The sequence below is a fragment of the Otolemur garnettii genome, unplaced genomic scaffold, assembly GCF_000181295.1.
Source record: "Otolemur garnettii isolate 467f Iridium unplaced genomic scaffold, OtoGar3 scaffold00103, whole genome shotgun sequence".
Taxonomy (NCBI): Eukaryota; Metazoa; Chordata; class Mammalia; order Primates; family Galagidae; genus Otolemur; species Otolemur garnettii.
Window position 1 is genome coordinate 4,579,029 of NW_003852498.1, and position 27,801 is coordinate 4,606,829.

At 34.3% G+C, this 27,801-nt stretch overlaps 1 protein-coding gene across 3 annotated transcripts in view; it reads left to right on the forward strand.

The window, feature by feature from the left end:
* GSTCD (glutathione S-transferase C-terminal domain containing) overlaps positions 1–27,801 on the forward strand; it is a 130,865-nt gene that overhangs the window by 15,208 nt on the left and 87,856 nt on the right. For all 3 annotated transcript variants that reach the window (XM_012809283.2, XM_003796340.1, XM_012809282.2), the window contains 2 exons: positions 3,200–3,451; positions 5,903–5,996. In XM_012809283.2, the coding sequence (XP_012664737.1) occupies positions 3,200–3,451; positions 5,903–5,996 (346 nt within the window). The remainder of the gene's footprint in view (positions 1–3,199; positions 3,452–5,902; positions 5,997–27,801) is intronic.

Genomic DNA, 27,801 nt, shown 5'->3' on the forward strand with positions numbered 1-27,801 from the left:
TAAGAATTCAGGAGAGAATTATAAACTTTTTGGCTTCCAAAGCACCATGTAGATGTCAGCCCTCCATATATTCAACCAACTGCAGATTAAAAAAAAAAAAAAATATATATATATATATATATATATATAAAATTATATCTGTGCCAGACTTTTCTTATTATTATTCTTTGAATGATATAGAATTGCAACTATTTATATAGCATTTATATTGTATTGGGTATTACGTAACCAGGAGATGATTTTAAATATATAGGAGGATGTTACCTGGGTTATATATGCAAATACTATGCAATTTTATATAAAGTACTTGAGTATCTGCAGATTTTGGTATCCTTGGAGGATGTTAGAACCAATCCCCCCCCATGGATACTAAGGGTGTGACTCTAATACATTTTACAAGGTGAATAAGTATACTCATAAATGTACATCTTGGTATTTATATATATATATATATATGTACACACACGTTTATGAATGCTTACAAAATAACTACATGATATGTATTTTGATTATTTCCTATTTCAGACTTTTAAAGATTATGTTGATTTAATAACTTCCTAATGGGTCATAAATAACAGTGTGGAAAAATACTAATTTAGGATATTATTGTCTGAAGGTAATAGATTCTTGATCATTTGGTTCATTCACTCAACAGTATGATTTGCAAGGCAGTGTTTTAAGTGCTTGTATATTCAAAGAGGGTTAGACATAACCTGTGCTCTTATAGTCAACTATTTGTGCCTATTTAAAGTCCAGTTAAAATATAGTAAGAGATAAATGGTATGAATTTTTCATTAATTATCCTTCAAGCTCATGCTTTGATACTGATTGCTAGATATATTTGTAAAGATTTGGCCTTTTTACTTATCTATCTGTTCATAATCTTAAGTCCTAATCTATTTGTGATATTATAGTGGTTTCTATGAACATATTTAGAGCCTCCCAAAGAAATAAGAGTTCTCCAATTTGTAAAGGAAGTGAAGTTTGTTGGTAGTACCAGGGAGAAAGCATCTGACCGAGAGAAAACAAAAAGATGTGAATTTTTATCAGCAGTAATTGTTTTATATTTTTCTAATTTCAATAACTAAAATGCTAATCTATAAAAAGATATCCTCCTAATCATACAAGCAATCTTTTTCAATTCCAGATATTTATCATTTTATCTTCTTACTATTTTACTTGAAATGTTTATGTGAAATGTTCTCCTGGCCTGTTAGTTTTTTTTTAAAATATGGTTCTGAAGTATGCTTTTTACTCTACTAATATTGTCTAAACTTTACATAACAGTTTGTACATTCAGAGAAGATGGTCTCACATATACAAAAAATGGAACTTTAAGTCACTATTAAAATCAAACTTTTCTTCCACATTTCTCCACTGAGCAAGAAAATTCCCATTAGGCTGCCTCCAGATACAGCCATGATTATAGACTCTCTATAGACATTAAATTGTGATAATTTTAAAATGTTACATAGTTTGCTTTGAAGAAGTCAGGACTTCAGCGTATTTTTTTCTCTACTAACTACTTAAGCTAATTTTCATAAATAAGTAACATATTAAGCATTTTAGATTTTTGATAACATCATCTATTCAGCTCTCCACACTCAGTGTGTTAGGAACTTATCAAAGGTATTGAGGGTCAGGGATGGTAGGATATGTGATTTGCCGTGAATTACAGATGAGTGGGTTTCCAGATTCGAAGGAAGTTGATTTTGGAAGGGTTCCTGGAGAGGGTTAAAAATAAGCTACTAATGAAAGATGATAAAGCATATGAATGCAAGATATAAAATTTTCAAAAATGATTCTCAGTCATTTGTAAACATTTACAAACCTTGTCATTGTTACTTACCTTGATTCTGCTTGGTCTTGTTCTTTCTTTTTCTGTTGAGTGTTGCTTACCATCGTATGAATGTGCCACCATTTTATTCATTCACCTACTCAGTTCCACCTTTTGGCAAATGTGAGTAAAGCTGCTGTAGGCAACTGTGTTCAGATTTTTATGTGGACATAAGTTTTTAACTCATCTAAGGAGTGATTTGCATGGTCGTATAGTAAGATGACGTTTACTTTTGTAAGAAACTGCCAAACTAAATTTCAAAGTGGCTGTACTATTTTGCCTTCCCATTAGCGATGAGAGTTCCTGTTACCCCACTTCGTCACCATCATTGATGTTGTTGGTGTTCTGGATTCTCGTCATTATAATAGGTATGTAGTTGTATCTCCTTGTTTTAAATCTCTAATGAAATATGATGTGAGCATTTTTTCATAATCATAAGATGTCTGCTTATATCTTTTGCCCATTTTTTAATTGGGTTCATTTTCTTCTTGCTGAGTTGCTCTAATTTTTATATTATGAAACGAAGGATAAGACTTAATGTAAGACACGTCACCAAGGAACATACACAAATGGTAAATAAGGTCATGAAAAGATGCTCAACATCATTAATGATAAGGAAACGCAAGTGAAAATCACAGTGAGATACTACTACACACCCGCAAGAATGACTAAAATCAAAAAAACTGGCAATACTCAGTGTTGACAAATTGCAGAGCCTGGAACCTCCATGGATTGCTAGTGGAAACTGTAAAATAGTCTGACCACCATGGAGAACAATTTGGCAGTGTCTTGAAAAGCTAAATATACAGGTACCATACAAGCTAGCGACTTGACTCTTAGTGTCTACTCCTAAGAAATGAAAAACATTTTCACACACACACTGGTACATGAGCATATGTAGAATAGTATTTATAATAGCTAAAAAAGTAGAAACACAAAAATGTCCATCAAGTAGGAAATGAGTAGGTAAATTGTATCTGCACAATGAACTATTCACAAGAAAAGAAACTTGATAAATGTAACTATGGATATATCTCAAAAACATAATACTATCATAAAAACACTTGATGATCCTATTTATATGGAAATTCTAGAAAAGGCAGAATTATAAACCAAGGAAGCAGTTCTAACCAATGAAGATATCAGTGGTTGCCTACAGCTGACTATGGGGGGGGGGGGTCACAGAGAGTTTTTTGAGGTGACATTGTCTTCTGGAACTGGATTGTGGTGATAGGTGCACATTCTGCATTAGAACTGGGCACTTACATAGTGTGATTTTTGTAGTGTGTAAAGTTACCTCATTACAGCTGTTATAAATAAACAAAAATACATAATAATGTATTTTATCCTTTTTCTGCCTAGGTAATTATCTGCCAGAAATTTTCTGAGAAGCTACTAGAATTTCCACTGCTAACCGCTTGGTACCAGCGGATTCAGGAAGTGCCAGGAATAAAAACAGCAGCTTCTAAGTGTGGGATCCAATTTCTTCATTTACCAGAGTTGTTGACCTCCTCAAATGAACAGCACCCAAACTTAAGTGAAGTCCCAGACATAGAAGAGCAAAATGATCCTTTATTTGTAGGAGGACCAAGACCTACTATGACCAAGCTAATGGTATTTGAATTATTTCATTAACATTTTCTTTGAAAAATTCCATGTGAATAATGTTGCTGAGCATTCTGTCCCAATCTGTAATTATTTGTTGACATTGTTTTTGTTATGAATTTTACTCATGGCTATCTTACATCACTCTTTACCAATTAATATTTTTACCTGTCTTTTGCATTTAAGCAATGTATAATAAACTAAAGATTTTTAAGATGTATGTTTGGAGCCAAGAAAGTCACCATGTATACTTTTAAAAAGAATTTTTCTTAAAACTTTTCTTAAATTCAGGACATTACCAAGTGACCACACCTGCTTAAGTGTATTATTTTAACTTATTTTCCTATTTGTTGCAATGTTTTAGTCTCAGCCTTTTTTAGTTTGTGATGATGATTTGAAGTTAAAGAAATTTAAAGAATGAGTATCTCGATTTATTTTCCAAGATTTTAACTAAATTTACAATTCTGGATTATTTGAATTTTATTTTTACTTTAATCTTTGATTTCAACGTGATTGTTATATAATAAGAATGCATATGATTTAATTTTTTCTCTTTGGGGATACTTTGTTTCTTTTGAGACAAGTTCTCCCTCTGTCACCTGGGCTAGAATACATTAGGCACAGTCATAGAGCTCTGAAATCTCAAACTTCTGGTCTCAAGTGGTTCAGCCTTATCCTTTGCTAAGACTATAGGCATACACCACCACGCCCAGCTGATTTTTTTATTTTTTGTTGAAACAGATCTTGCTATGTTGCTTGGGCTGTTCTTGAACTCCTGGACTGGTCTCAAGCAATCTCCTTACCTCAGCCTCTCAAAAGGTGGGGTTACAGGCATGAGCCTCTGCTCTCAGCTTCATAATTTGTTTCTAATAGTACTAATTATAAAGGCTTTCTTTTTCCTACCATTTGAAATAATCTGCAAAAATGTTTTGCTTTCAATAGATGATTTGAAGATTTATTTGAACAGAGGAGAATTCATGAAATACATTAAGTTATCCTTCTCAGTTGCATTGGAAAAATGTTCATTATATTTCCCTATGTGGATTAGGAAGTGTTTGAGTTTTGTGGTTAATAGAAAATTAATTATTTAGAAATGTGAAAGAAAACTTTGATAAGGATATTGATGCCTTAACTCTTCAGCTAAAATCCGTGGCCTCTTGATAAAATAATGGAACAGTTGATTTTGGAAGTTATCAAGGCAGGTACAGATTTTGATGTATTAATTAGGTAGTTTCACTGTTGAGGGAATTCTGGTCTACCTGTTGAGTACATATAAGTGTCATTATTTGATGAAAATATTCTAAAAATCAGTGGTGAGAGTTGAACAACTGTGAATATTCTTAAAAAACACTGAATTGTATGGTTTAAAGGGTAAATTTTATGGTCTATAAATTATATCTTGATAGAGCTGTATTTTTCAAAGACCCTAAGGTAGGAATGAGTTTATTGAAAGTGGAAGAGCAATAAGGTCAGTGTGGCAAGACTAGAGAAGATAGAAGAGAGATAGCTGACGTCACAGAGAGATGTTGATCTTTCTGAAGGCAACCTCAGTGCTCTAGACTTCCTGGCCAAAAACTGTATCTCTAGCCCTAGGAAAAGGGGGTGCTATTTCCTTTGGGACTCAAATTAAGCTAGTTTTTATAATGGAAGGTATCTCAAACTAACTGATAACAAAAGGGTTTAACGCTAGATTCTCAGCAATTTTTCTTTTGACTTGGTTATTCCTAAAGATAAAATTACCTGACAGTGGATATATATGTACACTATGGGATGTGGACTTAGAATGTAATTGGAAGCAGTCTGTGAACCTGTGTGTATGCCATGTACTGTCTATAGATCAAATAAACGCATAACTTCTAACTTGGGGAAGAAGGATAAGAAATTTTTAATATGTTGAAAAGTGGTCTCATTGTTGAAAAAGTTGGGAACCATTTGGTTAAACCAGAGAAATCCTTTTCTAGAGATGTTAAAGGCACTTGTGAAAGACTGGTATGAGTGACGTTTTGGGGATATGTGTTGAAGTAGCAGCTTTTTAGTATTGTAAGTATAGTTTTAAGTTTTAGCAGTTTTCAAATATGTAAAGACAGACATTGATGGACATATGCAGCATCACTTTTTTATTATCTCTATGTGGACTATTTTTGATAAAATTTTTATCTTCAGGTGACTTTTCTCTTTGATATCCGGTATATTTCTAGATAGCTTATTCTATGTATTTTTAGTAATAATTTTAAAATAGCATTACTTTTTATTATCTCAAAAAATAATAGGCAAATAACTGCCCTGCCAAATAACCTAGCATATATTTTTTATGTAATAAGTAAGTATTTGGGGGAATCTCCAGTGATTATTACTACTTATGCTCCTCTTCATCAATATACAAAATAGAAATTTGGACTTCAAGAACATAATAAGAGTTTATTAATTCATTAATTGGAAAAAGGATATTTCCTTTTCTAGGAAAAAGGCATTGAAGTGATGTTTTCTCCCCACCCTTGTCCTACTTGGACCCTTGATTGGAATGGTCTCCCTGCAGCAGTGAGCCCAAAGGAAGGTGAGATTTTTTTTTTTCTTTAAGTTTTACTTATAATCTGGATACTCTCTTCAGATCTTTCTTCCTGTTCTCTAGAACTCTTTTGGGCTTTATCCAACATTCTGATTATATTATCCATTGAGTTTTCATTTTCTTTTTATACAAATAATTTTATTGATACACATCAGTCAGATTTAATATTTCTCATATTTTACTTTTCTACGTTTGTTTCATCTATTCCTTTTTTGTTCTTTGCTGATGTATTTTGAAAGAAATCCCAGTCAACTTTATACACACCTGTAAAAAATATTGACGTCTTAGATACTCACAATGCCATTATCATTCCTAGTAAAAATTAACAAATATCCTGCACCATCTAATGCCCAGTACTATATATTTCCCTCAATTGTTTAAAATGATGTTTAAAAAATATCTTTATATTGTTAAATTTGTAGTTACGTGATATTTTTCATTGCTAGAAATTATATTTCGTTTGTTCATTTTTGATAGTAACCTTTTCCTTGCTTGTTTTGGTTTCCTCTTTTTTATTTTTTAAACATAATTATTTTATATTCTGTGTTTGTTATTTCTAATAGCTGATGTTCATAGAAGTCTTATTCTGTTCTTTATTCTGTTGACTTCACTTCTGCTTCTGATGTTTTATTTCTCTGTGAATTTTGTAATTTTATATTGTGAATTCATTTTGGGGTTGCTCAATATGCGGGAATCTTGTGGGGTTTGGAATGAAAGTAAATTCCCACAGAAAGGGATTCTATTTGTTTATGTGAGACATCTCAGGAAACTAGAACTTGAAGATCACTCGGTATCCACTTTCAGATTCAGATTCTTTTTAAAATTTCTTATTTTTATTGTTTTTTGATTAACACATAGTCATTATATATGTGGAGTACAGTGTGATATTTTGATACATGTATGCGACATATAATGATAAATCAGGGTAATTAGCTTATCCATTGCCTGGAACATTTATCGTTTAAAATCTCTTCTTCTAGCTATTTGAAAATATACAATAAATTGTTATTAATTATTGTCACCTTGTAGTGCTGTAGAGCTATAGTTATTCTTCCTACCTGGCTGTAATTTTGTATCCACTAACCAACCTCTGGCTATATCCCTCTGGCTATACCCACCCCCGCCCCTAGGCTCTACTCACCACTATTCTACTTTCTAATTCTATGAAATCAACTTTTTTACCTTCCAAATAGTGTCTTTCTATGCCTATCTTCTTTTACTTAATATAATAATCTCCCAATTTTGTAACACCTGTGGGGGTTGGTAGATTCCAGACAAATGTAGTTTCCAGTTGCTTGAGAGTTACTATTAAAAATACGTCTAACTAATTCTATGCCCCATATTGTACCATACATAAACACTATATTGACTTGATACTATTATTGAAATACATTAATTAAAAGTAAATTAAGACAAATAAAAACAATTTCACTTATTATAACCCAATTTTACTGTATTATAAAACAGCTTTGTAAATAAGGTGTGCAATTTTAGTTAAATGGCAGTTGATATGTTTTTCAACTTTACTGTTGTATTTTTTTTAACTTCAAGTAACACACTTAGAAATGTTACATGGAACACACCAGAGCCATGGGAGAGATGCATGAAGCATCGAAAGCACTGGCTTACTGACTGTAGGGCGCACTATAAACTAAACTCTTTTGACTTTTTTTCTTTTTTTATAGTCGTGGGCCACCAGTTGCTTGAGTTCCAGATAACAGGGAGTTTACTATGTGATGTCCTCCAAACTCCTCTATGTTGGCATGAATGCCAGGATGTTGTTCTTTTTGATGACCAAATAGTATTCCATTGCATGTATGTGCTACATTTTCTTTATCTAGTCTTCTGTTGATGAACAATTTGGCCACTGTGAAGAGCATTGCAGTGAATATGGGAATGCAGATATTTCTTTGATATATTGATTTTCTTTCTTTTGGATATATACCCAGCAATGGGATTGCTGGATCATACAGTAATTCTATTTTCAGTTTTTTGAGGAAACTCCATACTGTGTTCCATAATAGCTATACTAATTTACCTTCTAACCAACAGTGTATAAGAATTTCCCATTCTGTATTTCCTTGCCAGCACTTACTATTTTGTCTTTTTGATAATAGTCTTCCTAAGACTGTTACGGGATGAGATGGCATCTTATTGTGGGTTTGATTTGCATTTCTCTGATGATTAGTGATGTTGGCAGTTTTTCATATACTGTTAGCCATTTAATTGTGTGCCCATTCTTAACGGGTTTATTTATTTGTGATTGAGTTGTTTAAATTATTTGTACTCTGGATATTAACTCCTGTCAGATGAATAGTGTGCAAATATTTTTTCCCTTTTTGCCAATTATTTCTACACCTTGTTGATTGTTTCTTTTGCTGTATAGATTTTTGCTTAGATATAATCTTGTTTGGGCATTTTTGCTTTTACCTGTGCTTCTGAGGTCTTATTCATAAAATCCATGAAATGTCCAGAAGCATTTCCCTTATGTTTCATTCTAGTAGTTTTATAGTTTTGGATTTTGCGTTTAATCTTTAATTCATTTTGATTTAATTTTTTTTATATATGGTGAGCTATAGGGGTCTAATTTTATTCTTCTGTATATGGATATCTCATTTCCTGGCACCTCTCTAACAAAGAGACTGTACTTTCTCCCACAGGGAGACGTTTCTCCTGGTTCCCAGCTGATCCCTGGTGGGGGAAGGGGTGGAGGAGGGGAGGTGTTTCTATCTGTTCCCTAGGTGGCTATCCTGAGTTTCTTTGTTCACTGGGCTTTCTCATACTCCTTTGAAGTACTCCAGTGCTCTCCTTTAGTTATTTTCATTAATATATAGTTGTTTATTCATTGTTAGTGCTGTTGTTTTGGGGATGATGGGTGCTAGGGGCTTCTAGGGGTATCTTGCTGGTATCCTAAGCTCATTTTCTTTTCTATCTGAAACTGAGATTTATATAGATAAGTTAACTTTTATCATTTTCCTTTGTTGTTGGGCTAGACTTCTTAATGCATCTTTTCAGAGGTAATATAGCTTTTCAAAGTTTCTACTTTGATGTAGTAAAAATTGGTTCTAACTTTCCCCCATGCTAGGGATCAAGAACTAGTCTTTCTTCTTTGTCCTACTGTTAAAGTCTAGGTATCTATTATTAGCAAATATCTTTAGGGCAGCCATGGTGTCAGTTCGAGATTATTACACCAATTTTCAGCTACCCCCCCACATCCACACTGTGTTTTTTACTCCTCCACATTTTAGAGGCCCTATGGATTTTTCTTATTTTCATGTAAAGGATGCTTGTTGAATTTCAAACACCATTTTGGGGTGTTTTGGAGTAGAGAATTTTTTTAGAATAGTTCATGTTTTATTTCTTCAACTATTCACCTATTCTTTAGTTTTATATTTAGCCAAATGTAACTTTTGATTTTCAAATCCTCTTTCAAAAAGTTTGCCTTGCCTTTTCATTTTCTGTTATGCTGTGTGATACTGCCTGTGTCTCATGGATCAATTCTATTCTATCAGTCAAGGAAATAATTTAGAATTCTCCCAGAATGGCAGATTATGTTGCAGAATTAAGATCTCTTCCTCAAAGATATTTTATGATAATAAAATTGATTTTCCTGTCCCTTATTAATTGTATGCCAAAGCAATCAGTAAGGAATTTATTAGTGTTTTAATTTTACATATTTTCTAACAGTTTGAACAAATTAAATGTTTACTTTATGGTGCTTACAGTTGGATTTGGGTTGTGTACACTTTAGTCATATTATTGATTTGGACAGGCTAAACTTACAGTTTGCTAGATAAACAATCACTAATATTTCTATTTATCAGGAAATGAAAGCAAAGCAGAGTTTTCCAAATGCAACTTACTAATATGAGTATTAATTATATCAACTACTAATCAAGGAGATCTCACATTAAAAATACATATCTGCTCATTTTCTTGGTTAAAGTTCCTATCTAACAGAGTTCATGCTTTATATTACTCATTACATCAGGGATGTAATTGGATCACCTTGTTTTCTTTCATGAACATTGTGACAGAGGAGCAGCTCTAACTGCAGGACTACATGATTTATTCACATTTCATTCACTGCTTCCTAAAGGACTTAACTAAGGCACAACTGTGGCAGTTTGAGATCTGCTGTTTTCAGTGCTGGCAATTTCAAACATTGCATGATAATGGGATCTTTATGAAATGAGATTACTGTATAGAGGTGTGGAGGGTCACTATGAAAATGTTCTCAAGATTTGTGTTCCTATACTCTCTTTTAGCAGAAATTGTATTGTAATGAGATTTCATTGGTACTGGTTTATATGTGTCTCAGAGACTGACTCTGTGTACTGAATCCATCGAATTACATCAAGTTTTTGATGCCTATTATAAGAATTATTTTCTTTACTAACAAAGCCTATGTTAATCCTCATGATGGACTCCTAACATGCTTTTGGTCTAGTCAGTTTGCCACCCTCTACTCACACTTATTTCTCCCCCCCCACATCTTACATACCATCCTCTGTTTTTATTATTAAATCATAGCTGTGTACATTATCTGTTTACTATCTTTACGTCTTCCTTCTTCCCACTCTCCTTGATTGTTGATTTTATACTCTCCTTCTAAGGATTAGTTCTGCTACCTTCGTTAAGCCTTCTATGATGGAGTCACCCTGCCTGAGTTTGTAATCTGGCTATAACGATCTAAGTAGATAACCTGTGGCCAGATAATCAACTTTCCTATACTTTGGTTGCCTCAACTGTAGAGTGGCAATAATTGTACTTTATGGGACTATTGGTACATTCAGTGCATTAATATGTAAAACACTTAGTACTATGCCTAGTACGTTGTAAATGTTACATATTAGCTAATATAGGAATCAGATTGAATTACTTCCATTTAAAATTCCTTTAGTACTTTCTTATACTTCATTTTCAGTACTTACATTAAGCTTCTCTTACATTTCCCCCCCCTTTTTTTTTCAGTCTTACTCTGTCACCCTGGGTAGAGTGCTATGGCATCAACATAGCTCACAGCAACCTCTAACTTCTGGGCTCAAGTAGTCCCCTTGTCTCAGCCTCCTGAGTAGCTAGGACTATGGCCTTCTTCCACAATGCCCTGCTAGTTTTTTCTCTTTTTTGTAGAGGCAGAGTCTCACTCTTGCTCAAGCTGGTCTTAGACTCCTGAGCTCAAGCAGTCCACCCTCCTTGACCTCCCAGGGTTCTAGGATTATAAGCATGAGCCACTGTTCCTTGCCATCTTCTCTTACATTATAACTATTTATGTACTTCCTTCCCGTGGATAGGCACTCAATTTTTTTATTAAAATAAATGAATTGAAACTATGACTCTTTTTTTAACTTCCTAGACTTCTGCTTAATCTAGGTAACTCTTTGAATTCTTTTATCTGCTATAGGCTTAAAAGGCTAAAATAATTGAGATTACTTAGTTTGAAGAAAATAGAACTGAAAATTTATTATATATTTATTACTGTATATTCTGGGGCCGTTTAGGCATAAATTACAGCCACTGTTTTCTTTTACTCCCCAATAATTGTTCTCTAAAAAACAGGACATTTTCTTATATAAGTCATAATACAACTATCAAAACAGGATATTTAATGTGGTACATATCCTAACAACAGTTGAGTAGATCATGGCACATTTAATTGTGTCTGTTTAGTCTCCTTCAACGTGAAACACTTCTAACCTTTCTTTGACCTTTAAACCATGGACTTATTTTGAATAGTTCAGGCCAGTTTCTTGTACTATGTCTCTCAATTTGAGTGTGTCTTATGTCTAGTCTCATGACTAGATTCAAGTTATACATTTTTGGTAGAAATACCACAGAGGGGATGTTATATCCTTCTCAGTGCATCCTATCAGCACAGGATCCCACTGATATTAATTTCATTTAAAGAGATTTCTGCCTGGTATCTTTCCTGTAATTTTACTATTTTGCTTTATTAAATTAATAATTTGTACAGAGATACTTAGTCTCATTCTATTGCCCTAGGCTAAAGTGCTGTGGCATCAGCCTAGCTCACAGCAATCTCAGGTTCTTGAGTTCAAGTGATCCTCTTGCCTTAGCCTTCCAAGTAACTAAGACTATAGGTATTTGACACAACATCTGGCCAAATTTTCTAATTTTTGTAGAGATAGGTTCTCGCTCTTGCTCAGGTGTGCCTTGAACTCCTGAGGTCAGGCCATCCTCCCTCCTCAGCCTCTCAGAGTGCTAGAATTACAGGTGTGAGCCACCACTCCCGGCCTATAGGGAGATACTTTGAGGTTCTGTAATATCTTGCTTTTATGTACTAAACTACATTCATTTGATGCTCTTGCCTATGACAGTTGCAAAATAGTGATTTTCAACTTTGTCATCCTTCTGTATTTATTAGTTGACACTCTACTATAAGAAATTTTTTTCTGTCCTTATTTCTTTAATATTAATATCAACTCATGAATTTTTATTTTATTCTTTATTTTAATTCTTAGGTTGTCCTAGGTTGTGAGTCCTTTTAAGCTAGATTCTGATCCTTTGGAAATGCCCAGTCCTCCTATGACTAATTCTTTAATTTCTGGCATAACAAAATATCATAAGCTAATCTGGTTATTTTCCTAACGCAATCCTAGAGTCAGATGTTTCTACAAGGAGCACTGGTTCCTTTTAGTAAAGAATGGCATTTAGAAATTAAGATTTGGGGGTGGCGCCTATAGCTCAAAGGAATAGGGTGCCAGCCCTATATACTGGAGGTGGTGGGTTCAAATCTGGCCCCAGCCAAAAAACTGCAAAAAAAAGAAAAAAACAAGAAAGAAATTAAGATGTGGATACTTGGTGCGCTCATTACTAATGAAGTGTTATAGCGTCTAGGTCATCTCAGCAGAGACATGTATTTTATGTAAATCTATTAGGATCTATTCCCGTCCATCCACATATACCAACCATACACATCAATATTTACACATCAATATATCTATGCTATCTTATCTCAAAAATCATGAATTTGTGGTGATATATCTAATTCCAATCCATTATGACTAGAAGTTTTTCCAAGTTCAGTTATCTGTATCTGTCTTTTCCAACAGTAAAAATTATAGCTCCCAGCTTCATCATTGCATTTATTAATTTTTTCTGTCCTGAAATGTATGAGCAATAGTTTCATAATTGCTATACCCACATTTGTGTGAAAAATATGCCTACTAGTTGAATTCCAGATAGTTTATAGTTATTTTCATCTTTGAAGTGGGAATATATATTCCAAGTTCTCACGTAGATAATTATGACTAGATATCTCTGTATAAGATGAATTCTATAATGTGAATAATGAACGCTTTAAGTTAGTATTAATTGTGTCCCCTGGTAGAGATTTGGTTGTAATCTTATTCAACCATCAACAGCCTCCTACTTCAGTGAGAACATGCAGGCAATTGCATACTTTATTACTATTTGTTCTTAAAATATCTGTGTTACTTTCTACTCTGTGTGATGAACTAGGATAAATACCGTTTGAGACCAAGTATTCCTTTTACTTATTCCAGAGTTATCCCCTGATTATAAAAGAGTGAATGGATAGAACAGAGCTGGCCCAAGCCAAACCCTCCATGAATTATTTCACTGTGGACTTCTCTGTTCTTCGGTAGTTCTTAAGTGAGTAGTTTCTTATTAGGAGTTGCTATGAGCTCAGAATAACCTTATCAAGCTATAGGGGGAGGAGAGTCAGAAGCATGATGATGTCACAAAAGATAAAGAAGACAAGAAGATAGTTGCTTAGGTGTTATTCCAGTTATAATCTCTTTTATTCTTATATTTAATATTCTGCTGCTTCAGAGACATAATTCCATTAGGTATACTGAGGCCTTAGTGTTGTTTTAAAGCTACATAAGAGCGTCATCTACCAGGGAGAGTCACATGGGGATAGTGCATAAAAACCTTAACTATTACTACCCATTCACCCTCACCCCTGCCATTTACTTTAGAGTACAGTTGATCCTTGAACTACTCAAAGGTAAGGCTTGCCAACCCTCCCAGCGCAGTTGAAAATCCACATTTACCTTTCAACTCCCCAAAACTTAACTTCTAGTAGCCTACTGTTGATGAGAAACCTTATTGATAGCATAGTGGTTGACACATATTTTGAATGTTATATGTATTATATACTGTATTGTTACAACAAAGTAAGCTAGAGAAAAGAAAATGTTATTAAGAAAATCATAAGGAAGAGAATATGTATCTACTATTTATTAAGTGGAAGTGGATCATCCTAAAGGCTTTCATCCTCATCATCTTCCCGTTGAGTAGGCTGAGAAGGAGGAGGAAGAGTGAGGGTTGGCTTTGCTGTCTCCAGGATGGAACAGGCAGAAGAAAATCACATATAAGTGCAGTTCAAATCTGTGTTATTCAGGAGTCAGCTGTATATACTTCTCAGTTGAGATAAAATAAGAAAATTTAATGCCCGGGTTTTACCAAAAGGTAATATTAAGGTCCCTCCTTTCCAGGGGTCTTTAAATCTAGTAGATGTCATTTTGGGGATGGTTCTATAGAAACTCTTAGAAGAAGAATTAAGAACTGGTATCTTGTAATTTCTTTTATTTAGGTTGCTGATAGAATTTATGGTTCTCAGGGAAGATGTAATTTTTCGATTCTACTGGTAGATTATATTTAGTAGCAACGGATTTCTTTTTACTAACCTTTATATATGACTAAGGTTTTAAATTAAACGCTTATCCTGATGAGGGTCATTTATGTAAATATTCAGGGGGGTTCTCCCATTTGTTTTCTGTGTAATATTTTATGGTAAAAAGAATGAATGGATCCTTGGCGTTAGGGAAAAAATATAAAATAAAATAGTGATGTACAACTAAAAATCGACTTTAGTGCAACGTCTGTGCTGTGCTGCCACCCCCAACCCCCTTGTTACGTGCTTCCATAAGCCAGCAGGAGCACCCCTCCTTTCTTCTTCCAGTAGAAGTGATTAGGTAAGTAAGGGCAGAGTGTTTTCAAGGTCTTTGGAGAGAGTTGGCAATAAGGTGGAGAATAAAAGGGCTAGAGGAGGCTTTTCCCCTGTTAGTGATTTTTAACCAGGTGAATGTGAATATTCACGTTGAATAATATGGTGAATATTATTTGTTGCTATTGTTACCAAAAGACCAGGGACGTTTAAAAACTCACCATAACAAAGAATCATCTCACTCATAATGTCAGTAGAGCCCTCCTTGGGGAAGTGTAAAACACAAAAGCTTGTTCTAGGACCTTTCCGCAGGAATATTTGGATGCACCTCTGTCCTAAACCATTGCTTCTCAATCTGGGATATTCATCAGAATCCTATTTTTTGTTTATGTGAAAATTTTTTTATAACTTAGTTGTTAGCCTAGAGTAAGTCAGATAAAAGCTTGTATGCACCTCTGAGTCATTTACTAACTATGAAAACTTCTACCTTAGGCCAATTATATTAGCAAATGCAAATAAAAGTATCCTGATAGTATAAGTAAAAATAATTATCTCTTTCAAGAAAAAAAAAGTTTCCTAAAATACTAGTTTTAGGTTTTTGGTTTTTCTACTTCACTATACTAGAAGAGACAAAATGTAGCAAATTTCTTTTCTCACTTTTAAAACACTTTCCAGTGAGACAATGTGAGGATATAGTCTCTTCAACATTTTCTCTTTGTATTAAATAACTTTAGATTATAAAGCTGATACATTTCGAACTTTTTAGCATTTAAAGTACTAAAAGCTCACCAATAGAATGAGATCAAAGATTTGGGGTTTTTATTTCCACTCTTCTGGGAAAAATTTCCCGAACATAAATATTTTTCATTTCTCTAAGTTATACTTAGCTGTGAAATTCAAAACCTGACCATATTTGACTCAGAACTCTACAGATTTTTAACTGCTTCCTCTTATATCAAGAGTGAAGTTCTTAACAAGCATTTTGGTGCTTTACCAAAGTGGTATTTAAAGTAGTTACTTAGGCCGAGCACAGTGGCTCATGACTGTAATCCTAACATTCTGGGAGGCCGAGGAAGGTGGATTGCTTGAGTTCAAATGTTGGAGACCAGCCAGAGCAAGAGCAAGACCCCAACTCTATTAATAATAGAAAAACTGAGACAAGAGGATCATTTGAGCCCAAGAGTTGGAGGTTGCTGTGAGCTACGATAATGCCATGGCAGTCTACCCCAAGCGACAGCTTGAGACACTGTCTCAAAACAGTAAAAATAAATAAATAAAATATTTATTTAAACTGATTTATAATCTAAAGTTAAATGCCTGTGAATGATAGTATCTGTAAAGATGGACTGAATTTATACTAAATGGTTTAAAATATAACAGGACTGCATAGAACAAGTTTGTTGTTTTCTTAGTAGTACTCTTGATTTAATGTCAAAACACTAATGTATCTCAGTGTAGAAATAAATTGATTATAGATCATGTATGTATGTTATATATTATATGGGGTGGCCATCAAGTTGATATGCAATTTAAGTAGTTTGCACACGAGCTTTATGGCCACCCTGTATAGTATATATACATGAATAAGAGCAAACCATGCATTGGATTCATCTTTTCTTTCCAGTAGAAAGTTAGAGAAGTCAGCCAGAGTAATAATGAAAGGAATCAAAGCCAATAAAGAAGTGTATGAAATTTTACTAAGCAAAATTCTCCCAATTATGGTACTAAAAATTATATTAAAATGTTATAACATATTTGTTTATAGAATACTGACTAATTATATTTGGTATCAAGAGAAGCATTATTGGTGGTAGGAATATTTTTACAATAGTTTTAATGAGAACTACTAGGGTAATTTAATAATTAACAAAGTAATGTACCTAATAATCTTTATAGAAAAGGAAGGTAGGCCGGACATGGTAGCTCAATGCCTATAATCCTAGTACTCTGGGAGGCCAAGGCAGGTGGATTGCCTGAGCTCACAGATTTGAGACCAGCCTGAGCCAGAGCCAGACCTCATCTCTAAAACAAATAGCTGGGCATTGTGGCGGTACCTGTAGTCCCAGCTACCTGGGAGGCTAAGGCAAGAGAACCTCTTGAGCCCAAAAGATTGAGGTTGCTATGAGTCATGACTTCGCTGTACTCTACCAAGGGCAACAAAGTGAGACTCTGTCTCCTTGGGAAAAAAAAAAAGGAAAAAGAAGGTAACCAGGAGGTAGAGAACTAGTGAAAGGCATCTTTATTTTTCAGTGTTATTTTCTCTATGTGAAAGTTTAAACGATTTGAATAAAGTTTAAAATTTCTTTATGTGGAAATGTTAAAAGGTTTAAGGATAAAACCATATAAAATATACAATTTTATTATAATAATATAATGTTTTTATTACTTAAACTTTTAAATTTAAAAATATTTTTTAAATTTTTCAAAACTTTGTGTGAAGTAATATGTAAAATAATTCTATCAAATTCCCTTCAGATTTATGTTGGAGTAGGTATCAATACATTTTTATTAAAATCAGTGATGTCATAGTTTTGATATTGTACTGCAGTTATTTAAGTGGTCACCACTGAAACCTGGGTGAGGGGTTCAAGGTACTCTATATACTATTTTCAACTTTCTGTGAGTCTGTAACTATTCTGAAATACAAAATTTAAAAAATAACTTAAGTAGAAATTTTAGAAAAAATTAGCAAAGTAAAGGCTATTGAAATGTTTCTCAGCTCACGTTTTTCAAAAATCTTTATCAAAAAAATTCTGGAGATGGTTTGTAAATCAAATGGTACTCTACAAAAGGTAAGAGCTACAAAGACATCTTAACATATTTCCTTTGTAATGAATAGGAATGCAGTGCTAATATACACAGATAAACATTGACTTTTACCTTTGACAGACACTCCATTTCATGGATTGCTATTCCTAAGCTCCCAAAGAATGGAGAAAGTCAAACTGACATAGCATAATTTGAGTTTCTTTATCACCATTGCTGTAGAACATGACTAATGTAGTCTAAGAATAATTCAAGTATTAAGCCTGGCTGATAGTTTATGCTAGGCTCCCCCCGAATTTCACAGTCCTTGAGGGTGTTGTGGTTGCAGTATTGTGTACAATGTTATTGATGATATGGTCATGAGGAAGAGTGCGGAAGGTCCTTTTTCTTAATGAAAGCTTAGTAGTGTCCAATTTCTATTAAATACATTTGCATTTGAACGTAATGAAAACTGGGACGAAGTATTTTATTTTGACTATTGAAATGATTGAGTGAATGAATTTGTTTCAAACTTTAAATTTAGTTTAGGTGTCCAAAGGACACAATTGTATAACATTGTGCTACCACCTAAATCCTCTGGAAGTACTTTGCTATAAGCAAGGCCTGAAAAAGAGTAGCAAGATTAAACACAAGTTTTATTACTTCAAAGTCCTCAACAAAAGTAAGTATAGAGCCAGTATCTACCATAGAGGCAGCGTTTTTAGCCAGGGGAGCAGTGATAAAATGGGCTTGCAGTTTTGATACTTTAAGTCCATATAATGTATGGCTCACTGGGTTTCTTATCTATTTTTTTTCCATTTTTGTTTTTAAGACATGAAACCAGATAGTCTTCTTAGGAAAATACAATGCTTTTTTTTAAGTGTATTAACTGTGGCATGTGATTACAGGGGAAAAGTTTAAGGTTTTTTTTATTCTCTTGGATTCTTCTCAGTATTATATTATGGTTTGTTCTGTCCTCTAGGATTAGACTTCAAGAACCCTATTTATAGACCATGTTTTTAAGTACTTTGCAAACAGAGACCACGATGACTGAATACCAAGAAAGGTTTTAATGGCCAGTATCTAGGGTTGGTTACATAGAATCTTCCAAGAATATTGCTTTAAAACAAAAGTATGTGACATGAGAAAATATCTATCTGATTGTATACATTTATCTACAGTTATTTTTTCTTTAGGTTCATATGTAGAGTGTAAAAATTATTTGGAATTTTATTTCTATAGAAATGAACAAATTGACTGTTTATTGAACAATCACCTGCATTATCTTGTATCAAGACGGACTTTTCATAAGAATTTCTATTTTTTCTCTATGAGTATTTTCCAATCATCACAAATAATGGATATCATAATGGAGCCATAATGTTTTAGAATGGGGTAGATTTAGGTGAAAATTTACAAATATTTTGCATAAATAATTAATGGGTGAATTTTCATAAATAACCTATTTTAAGTGGAGCAAAATTCATCTTGGATAATATCCAGAAGCAATGAAGAATAGGGAAGAAGAACCTTAGCTCTAATACTAGCTGGTACTAAGATACCGGCTCAGTGGGTGGAACACCGACCACAGCCACCAGGGCTGATGGATTCGAACACGGCCAAGGCCTGCCAAACAATGACAACAATAACAAAAAAATAGCCGGGCATTGTGGCGGGCTCCTGTAGTCCCAGCTACTTGGGAGGCTGAGGCAAGAGAATCACTTAAACCCAAAAGTTTGAGGTTGTGGTGAGCTATGATGCCACAGCACTCTACCAAGAGCAACATAGTGAGACTGTCTCAAAACAAACAAAAAACTAGGATATCCATAATAAAGCATTTAGTTTCTGCTTTCTACAACATTTCTAATAAAGATAAAGGAATGAGCATAGAAAATACTTGGAGAGTTATTTGCAGAGTTGTATATAAACTGCTTATACAGTGGGAAGTATCGAAAGTTTGGCATTCCTGGATTCTTAGATCAAAAAAATGAGGGACGAATACTGCATCTGGACTGAACACATAGAGACCTTTTTTTTTCTTGTCATTCCTAAACAGTATACTGTAACAACTATTTACATAGCATTTACATTGTAGTGGGTACTATAAGCAATCTAGGAGATGATTTAAAGTATGCTGAACATGTGTGTAGGTTATATGATCCCATTTTATATCGGGGACTCGCACATCTGTAGCTTTTGGTGTCCATAAAAGGTCCTAGAACCAATACCACAGATACCAAGGGATGACTGTAATTAATATATGTGTATAAACTATGTTTCCTACTGTAAAAGCCCTGAAAAAACACTTGTTTACAATTAATACAAAATTAGTTCTGTGTTAATTCATTTTAATTTGCAAAGAGATATTTTATTATATAATTTTATCTCTTAGATTACCTTTCCAGATTTCTTTTGCATACCTCACAGTAGCAGTTTTTAAGCTTAAAAAGTCTTGACATTGCTAAACATTCAAGAACTTTTTTTTTTTTTTTAGTCCCAAGTATTTATAATCACATTTAGGAGGTGGACGGGAAAGTAATAATGTGGAGCCCTATTTCTCTGCTGATGGCAACTAATTAGTATTATTCATTTCAGTTTAAATTGGCATTCTCGGTGCTGTTTCAGACAGTTATGATAAAGATCAGCTCAACTATACAATGAACTGTTTTATTCTGTGCTTTGAACCAGCTCTTCTCAACACTCAAACCCATTCATTATTTTTATTTAATTAGACCAACTTATACTGGAGAGAGACCTGAAGCACGGAAATTTTCCTAACAGCTGAGCAGTAACAATAGCTCACAGGCACTGAAACAATGCCGTTGTCTAAGTTTCAATCATTAGAAGAAGGGGAAAACTTATCCTTAACCATTGGGGAAAAATGTAATCATAAATAGCCAACTGTCATTACTTAAATGGCGTAAATATACAGTGTTAGTAATTAATAAAGTAGTGTTTATAGATGTGAATTTTATATGCTTATTTGTGTCAAATTATCAATTTTTGTGTTGAAACTTTTACTCACATCTGAAAGTTGACTACATTCTGTATACATAAATGCAGACATAGGCTTCCCGGGAAAACATGGGAATATTGCATATGATCACTCAGTAAATATTTTATAAAATAGGGCATAGTCCTAATTCTTAAGAGAACTTATGTTAAAAATAAATTATTTTATATAAAGATTTTACTCTGACTTTTCTATTGCAATGAGAAAACAAAGTATTTTTGTGGCAGTGTCTGCATCTAATAAACTAGATATTAAAAACTATTTATAGATTTGGGGGCAGAAAGAGGGTCACATTTTCTCTCTTTCCTTCTCTCACTCACTCTCAAAACTTTATTGACTAAATATTTACATGGCCTAGGGATATATTCACTTTCTAATTTTTTTCAGCAAAACAAGGAAGGGAGAGAATACTCAGCTATAAAAAGCAATATTACAGGGACTTATAAAATCTTTCTGCCTACATGCTTTCATCTAATCTAGATAGTTTACTGTAAAATTGGGTCATTATTGAATTAATCAAACAATGATCTGACTGAAAAGATGCCTGTAAATTTTTTTTTGTTTATAAGATAAGTGCTTTTGTTAAGTTTAATTGAAACTAAATCTCAATGAGCAATATTAAACTTCTCTTAGCTACTCATAGCTACTCTTCATGAGATACTAATTTTAGGATTATAACCTTAAACTCTCTGCATTTATTATATCAGATTTGCAATAGGGAAGATCAGTTTGGGATCACTTTTTTTTTTAATTAGGTCAAATACACAGAGATCATGAATACATTCATGCATATGTGGGGTACAATATGCTGATTTTTTTTTATATACAGTCTGATGTGGTTACATTAAACCAGTGATTTACATACGAGAGATTGATCACAACACAAAGTTGTGAGCAGGGTGTCAGAACCATAAAGGCAAAGCCCGGCAACCCAGGGTTAGTTGTTGCAGACTGTTTCCACCTCTGGGTCTGAGTGGATGGGGAGAGGGAACAGGAAGGCAAATCTAGAGCAAGCTGCTTTGAGCAGGTAGTAACCTTCGGGCAAGACGAAGGCAGCCCTAGGTGACTCTTAGGGATGAGACCCAAAGGGATAAATATTCTGACCTGGATCTCTTTCACTATCTGATCTTCTGCTGCGGCTTCTCTGAGAAACATATAGGAAAAACCAAAGTGTTTTTCATGTTCTCACTCTCCTCTCAACACAGTACTTCTGACACCAGCTATATAAGGGGTTCTCCTCACACACCAAGACATTTTCTAGCAGACACCAGCTGTGTGTGTTCTAATTCAAATCAGTTGACACAAGCTACCTGGAAATATTGTCAGAACCCACAGGTTAAGACTCAGTACCCCACGACTACCTTTCACATCAGATGTCAATCACAAGTCCTGTGTTATAACCTGTACTTCTGATAGACTGGCTATAAGTCAGGGTTCTCACGACCCCTTTCTTAGGTTCAATTAATTTGCAAGGATGGTTCACAGAATGCAGAGAAGCACTTCAATTATGTTCACCAGTTTATTAATAAAGGATAAAGATTCAGAGCCACATGAAAAGATTCATAAGGGAAGGTCTGAAGAGTCCCACGTCGGGGTGTACCACCTTCCTGGTACATGATGTTAGCCAGACCAGAAGCTCCCAAAAACTTCTTTATGGAGGCTTCATCACCTAGGCATGATCACTTATTAATTCATTTTCAGCTCCCTTCCCCTTTCTAGAGAACGGGGGCTGTGTCTGAGAGCTCCAAGCTTATAATCATGCCTTGGTCTTGAGCAAGGATAAGGGTGATCATCCCTTATCCAGAAACCCACCAAAAGTTGCCTCATTCGAACAAAAGATGCTTTTATCATCCTGAATATCTGAAGGGATTTAGGACCCCTGTGTCAGACATGCATCACAAAAAAAGGAAATTACATGTCTTAGAAAGTCTATATTAGGGACTGGAGATTATTTCACTCTATCTATCTATCTATCTATTATCTCTATAGATAGGTAACTAGATATAGATATCGATACTTATACAGATAAAGCTTTTCACTAACCAAAACCTTCTAGTGCCAGAGGGCAAGGAGCCTATTGAGTAGCCCATACAGATCAACCTTCAAAGTGGAGAGAAGGTTGAATTGGAGGGGCAGATATTTTGCATTTATTTGACAGAGTAATTATGGAAATTCAGAGCCTGGAGAGAAATTAGAGATTACCTAAAATAAGGAAGTTTAAGGCTCCTAAAGAGCTTAGATTACAGCACACTGTCCATCAATCAGTTGAATTAAGAACGCTAGCTCTGTCCATATCCGCCGTAGATCATAATTATATCATAATCACCACTTACAGCTTCTATCCAGATCCCTTGTGTATGAAATTATACTGATCTGTATTGCTATTGCCTAAGGAAAATTAATGATAATAGAAATTTATTAACCTAAAAGAAGGAGTTTGGCCGTGTTAGAGGAAGTCTTTAGGAAGTGTAGTTGGTCCCACATATCTTATTTTAGTCCATATTATAATTTCCTGAAAATTACTTTCAGTGACCATACCTGTTATAGAAAATTGATGTTTAATGTGATTATTCCTAAATCCAGAGTTGCAGAGGAAGCAGGAAGGGGAAGAATTATAATAACCTTCTAAATATTGGAATCATTTAAGAGACTTCAAATTCTGAATCCATTTGATTAAAATTAAAAGCAGCATGTAGAAGATTAAACATCATACTACCACAGCCACCAATATCATAACTCATCTGTGGAATTACTGAAAACAAGACATTCTCCTGGCAAGCCTAGAAATCTCTTGTGACTTGGAAAGAAAGTCACCAAGTAACTCAATAATCCTGTAGGAGCAAAGTTCAGTCCTGTAGTAAGGCTAATGTTAAACATTAAGCATTTTATGGCACTTCCTTGATGGATTAGTGGAGAAAAATTGCATGTAATATCTTTGGAGATCATTTCCCTTACTGCCCTTGAAGATCATTCCTTGAGTACATACTTTCTTGGCACCTATGAGATCATTTCCCTGAGCACGCAGCCCCTGCATGTCTTTGCTCAGTAATCTTTCCACCCATTATGTATCTTCTCAATAAAAGGCCTGCGAGAAGTGCTCAGGGCTATCCTGCACCTATGGGTAGCCTCACCTCTTGCAGCGTGTTCTGTTAATCTGTGTCTCATGTGATCATTTATGCGGTCGTGATAGCAGCATTTAAAACTGTTTATATGAAGATTTGGCCATTCTCAAGATGAGTTCTACCGTTTGTTTTTGGAATATGATTACTTTGGACTTTTTTATTCATTTTCTTTCTTGTTTTTACTATTCTGTTAATACTGTCTAGTCATGTCATGCCAAGTAATTTTCCACTTGTTTAATGCACTTGTGTTACACTAGTGATAAAGGTGGGAGATTACGTCATATCTCTTCAAACTCTACTCCCATTCTGGAAACTCTTGGTCATAGTGCTCACTTGGAAATTAAAGATCTTGCATGTGAACAGCAAATTTATGCATTTCTCACACAAACAGGCTTCTTGTACGTTCAGTTTCTTCCTCCTCCCACATATAGCTTGAATATTTACAATAACAAGTAAACTCTTAAGCCAAAACAGCTGTATTTATGTAGGTTCAGGAAGGTAAGGCCTTTTATAGCATCAATGAATAGAAATGATCAATATTAGCTGAGCTTTCTCTGCATCTATGATTATTGTATTTTAAGTGCTGCATTGTACCCAGCCTGTTTCCCAGGGAGATACATTTATTCCCTTGGTTCTCTACTAGAGAGAAGCCCTTGCTAGGTTTTGATATCTATAAAATATAAAGGTTCTAGTCAAAAAAAGGTGATTTCAATATAAAAGCAGTATTTTCTCCTTTTTAAAAAGCAATAAACTGTAATTAGCCTTACCTTGCTGCCTGAGACTAAACTTTTTGAGGGCACTGACCAGGTGCATGCTCATATTTATAATTCTCACACCTAGTAAGCGTTTAGCACCAAGAAGGCAGAGATTTTAATGTGCACCATAATGAAATAATGGATTGTGGGGTGAAATATCATGAGAGACAATTGGAATTAAGTATAATACTGATTCTAACCACCCATGAGTCCTCAGAGGAAGAAAATAGTAAAGACAGTTTAAAATTATCGCTAAGAGATGATTTTTAAAAATTTTACTGAAAATTATATATATTAAATATATAAAACATAAAGTTGAATATCTATACATATGGACTCATATGGCTATCTATAAATATGGACGCAGAACGAAAAATGGGCTTCTTAAAATGTTACAATAACACTCATTTTTTAATGGACTAGTAAAATACAATACAGTATATTCATTCCCCAAAACTAATGTTTTAAGATAACTCAGCCTTATACTTTTGTCCCCAGATGACACAATATTGGTAGATATTATGGTCACGCCTCTTCAGTAGGACATATGCATGGGTCTGAGAAGCAGTGCAGAGACAGGAAAAATGTCTACCTCCGTGATATGTTGAAGACTAGTCCAGAAAATTATACCTCATGCAACCTGGTATTTGGTCAGTTAATGGCACAAGCCCTTTGCTAAGATTTGATTTTTTAAAAAAAGAGAAAAAATAAAGGTAAGATTAAGGTTAAAAAATCCAGTGAATTCTAAGTCAGTAAGGGCTGCCTCCAGGACAAGAGTTATAGAAAGCCTCCAAACATTAAATGTAAAAGAATCTTTAGCAGCTGGGTTTCCTATTTGGAAAGCCCAGGGGAGCAGATAACCCCAATAAATCTACATTGTTTTGGAACTTTTCTTTTGAAGGAAACTTATTTAAAAGTATAATTCTTTTTTCTTAATCCTGTCTTTTCTAAGAGACTTTGATCTTACCTGCTGTGTTTTGCCAACTGTGGTACATTTTGAAAACATGATTTCTGTGTTTCTTAAGGGATTACTGAGTTGGAAAGACTGAGGCGGTAGGTACTGTGAAGGACCAGAAAGGAGGGGGGCTTGATCTTTGGCTGGGAAAAGATCCAAGCAGATTGAAGCTCTAGGCTCTTTAATTTGACCTTGCAACAGGGTAAACCTGCAATTAAAAGAAAGAAGAATGCATTTTGTGAGAAGGAACAGCATCAAAAAAAGTGAACTGAAGAGAAGGAATACAAAAAGGGAATTTCAAGTGAATCAGAAAGATAGTTTTTATGTACTAATACCAGCCATGGATAAAAATCTATATAAAATTTAAAATATACTAAATAAAAGTGAATGTTTGTAGTGCTTCTCTAATTTTTTAAATCTTTTTGTCTTTAATTTTTTTTTTTCTGATTTGTTTCAAGTGTTTTTTTCTGTTTGTTTATCTGTTTTTTAAGGAGAAAGGAATTGTTTTCTTTGGACTTCAAAGTCATTTTTCCTTGATTTCAGAACTCTGAGCAAATAACAAGTAGCATTTTTACATATTCCTTTATACTTTTAAACTTTATTTTCTAAAGCAAACTTTTTGTAGAGAACAGATGCATCAGTACTGTTATAAACGATTAATTTTCTTGCCCTCTGGACATGAGTACTCGCATTCTAGAGCATGAGTACCAGAGCCCAGGAGCTTGTCCATTAACATAGCAGATTTTATTATCTTTCCCTGAGAAAAGGCTCGGGCTTAATTTACAAATTCGCTTTATCTAATATAAAGCTTCTTGTTGCTGCAGGCCTTTATTTGACTCTACCTGTTGTCTATCACCTAAGAACTAAGCATTTTTTACTGACCCCTGCTTAACTGCCATTTTGTTCATAATATAATGAAGCCCTGGTATTTCCGTGAAGTTAACTGCTGCTGACTGGCTTGTTTTGCCATATACTTCCTGAGTGTAGCAATGTAGAGATACAGTAATGAAATAATCTTGACCAAAAGCACAGAGAGAATCACCAGTTACTGTTGTCAAGGGCTCATTAGCCTCTTTCTATGCCTTAAATCTAAGTCACCTCTTTGTGTCTGTGAGTTTTGTCACACTTAGTAAAATCTGCTTGAATTGAAAATTTCTATTTCTAGAGCTTCTCTTTACCTGCACATTATTGACAACTCTCATTTACACTTGTCAGGAAGAGACTGGATAGTGGTGGGCCTCCTCACCCCCACTCTCTAGGAAGGAGAAAACTCCCTAGAGGTTATGAGTAAGACAGCAACACATTCTTTTGCTTTGTTGTCAGACTGGAAATGTCTGCTTCTTCAGTCCCTGAGGCCGGTTTTCAAGTGTTTTCCCAAAGGAGTTTCTCTTATGGAAAATAGTACTCCCCTGCATAATTTTTGTCGCATAATAAATGATTCAGATTGTGGCTGTCAGACCTATAAGGGGCACCTGACTGAAGGGGCCCTGATGAATGGAGATTGTAGCAGTAGGTTATGTATTTTGGCCATCAGCCTGAAATCCTACATGAATAACATATGTTCTAACTCACTTAGGTTCTCCCCAAAGCTACTTAAAGGTATTCTTAGCATTTACATATACCAAGCCAAATTACAGTTTATTTGGAGTTAGTTATTTGTTCCAGGTGAATTAACAAATCTGATTTAAAAGTGACACATGGGTTAAACAAAAGTTTAGAGATACACAAAAATCAAGAAACGTGGAATTGGTGTGACAGAAACAAATGAAACCCTCTCAGCAACACCAGTAACCCAAGCCAGTTGAAAAGTTGTATAGGTGTATCAGAAGACGCTGTCAACTCTGGTTTTTGAAAGTGAAATAATGGAGCATAATACAGTCTGTCTCAAAACTTTCATAGTAATCTATGTAAACACTGAAACAGATGGGAAATGATTTCTGGGTAGGTAAGTCTAAGTTGATGCAGTTTTGTACCTGACCTGGTTCATATATCTGATCTATTAATTGAAGGAATACAGGAGCAGGTGTTGATATTTTCCAAATAGCAGTTTCCTAGGATATGCTTATACAGTGTGAAATTGACATTTCAGAGCTCCACATTGCCATTTACGGTGACCAGTTTCCAGTGATGAACTTTTTGCTTCTTTTACTTACTTACAGACCACGTATTTTAAATTTCATTCTCAGTTTTAACTTCATTCATCTTCTGTTGCAGATAAAGTAGTGTGAATTTCCCTGAACAGTTTTGTTCTTTTTTTTTTTTTTTTTT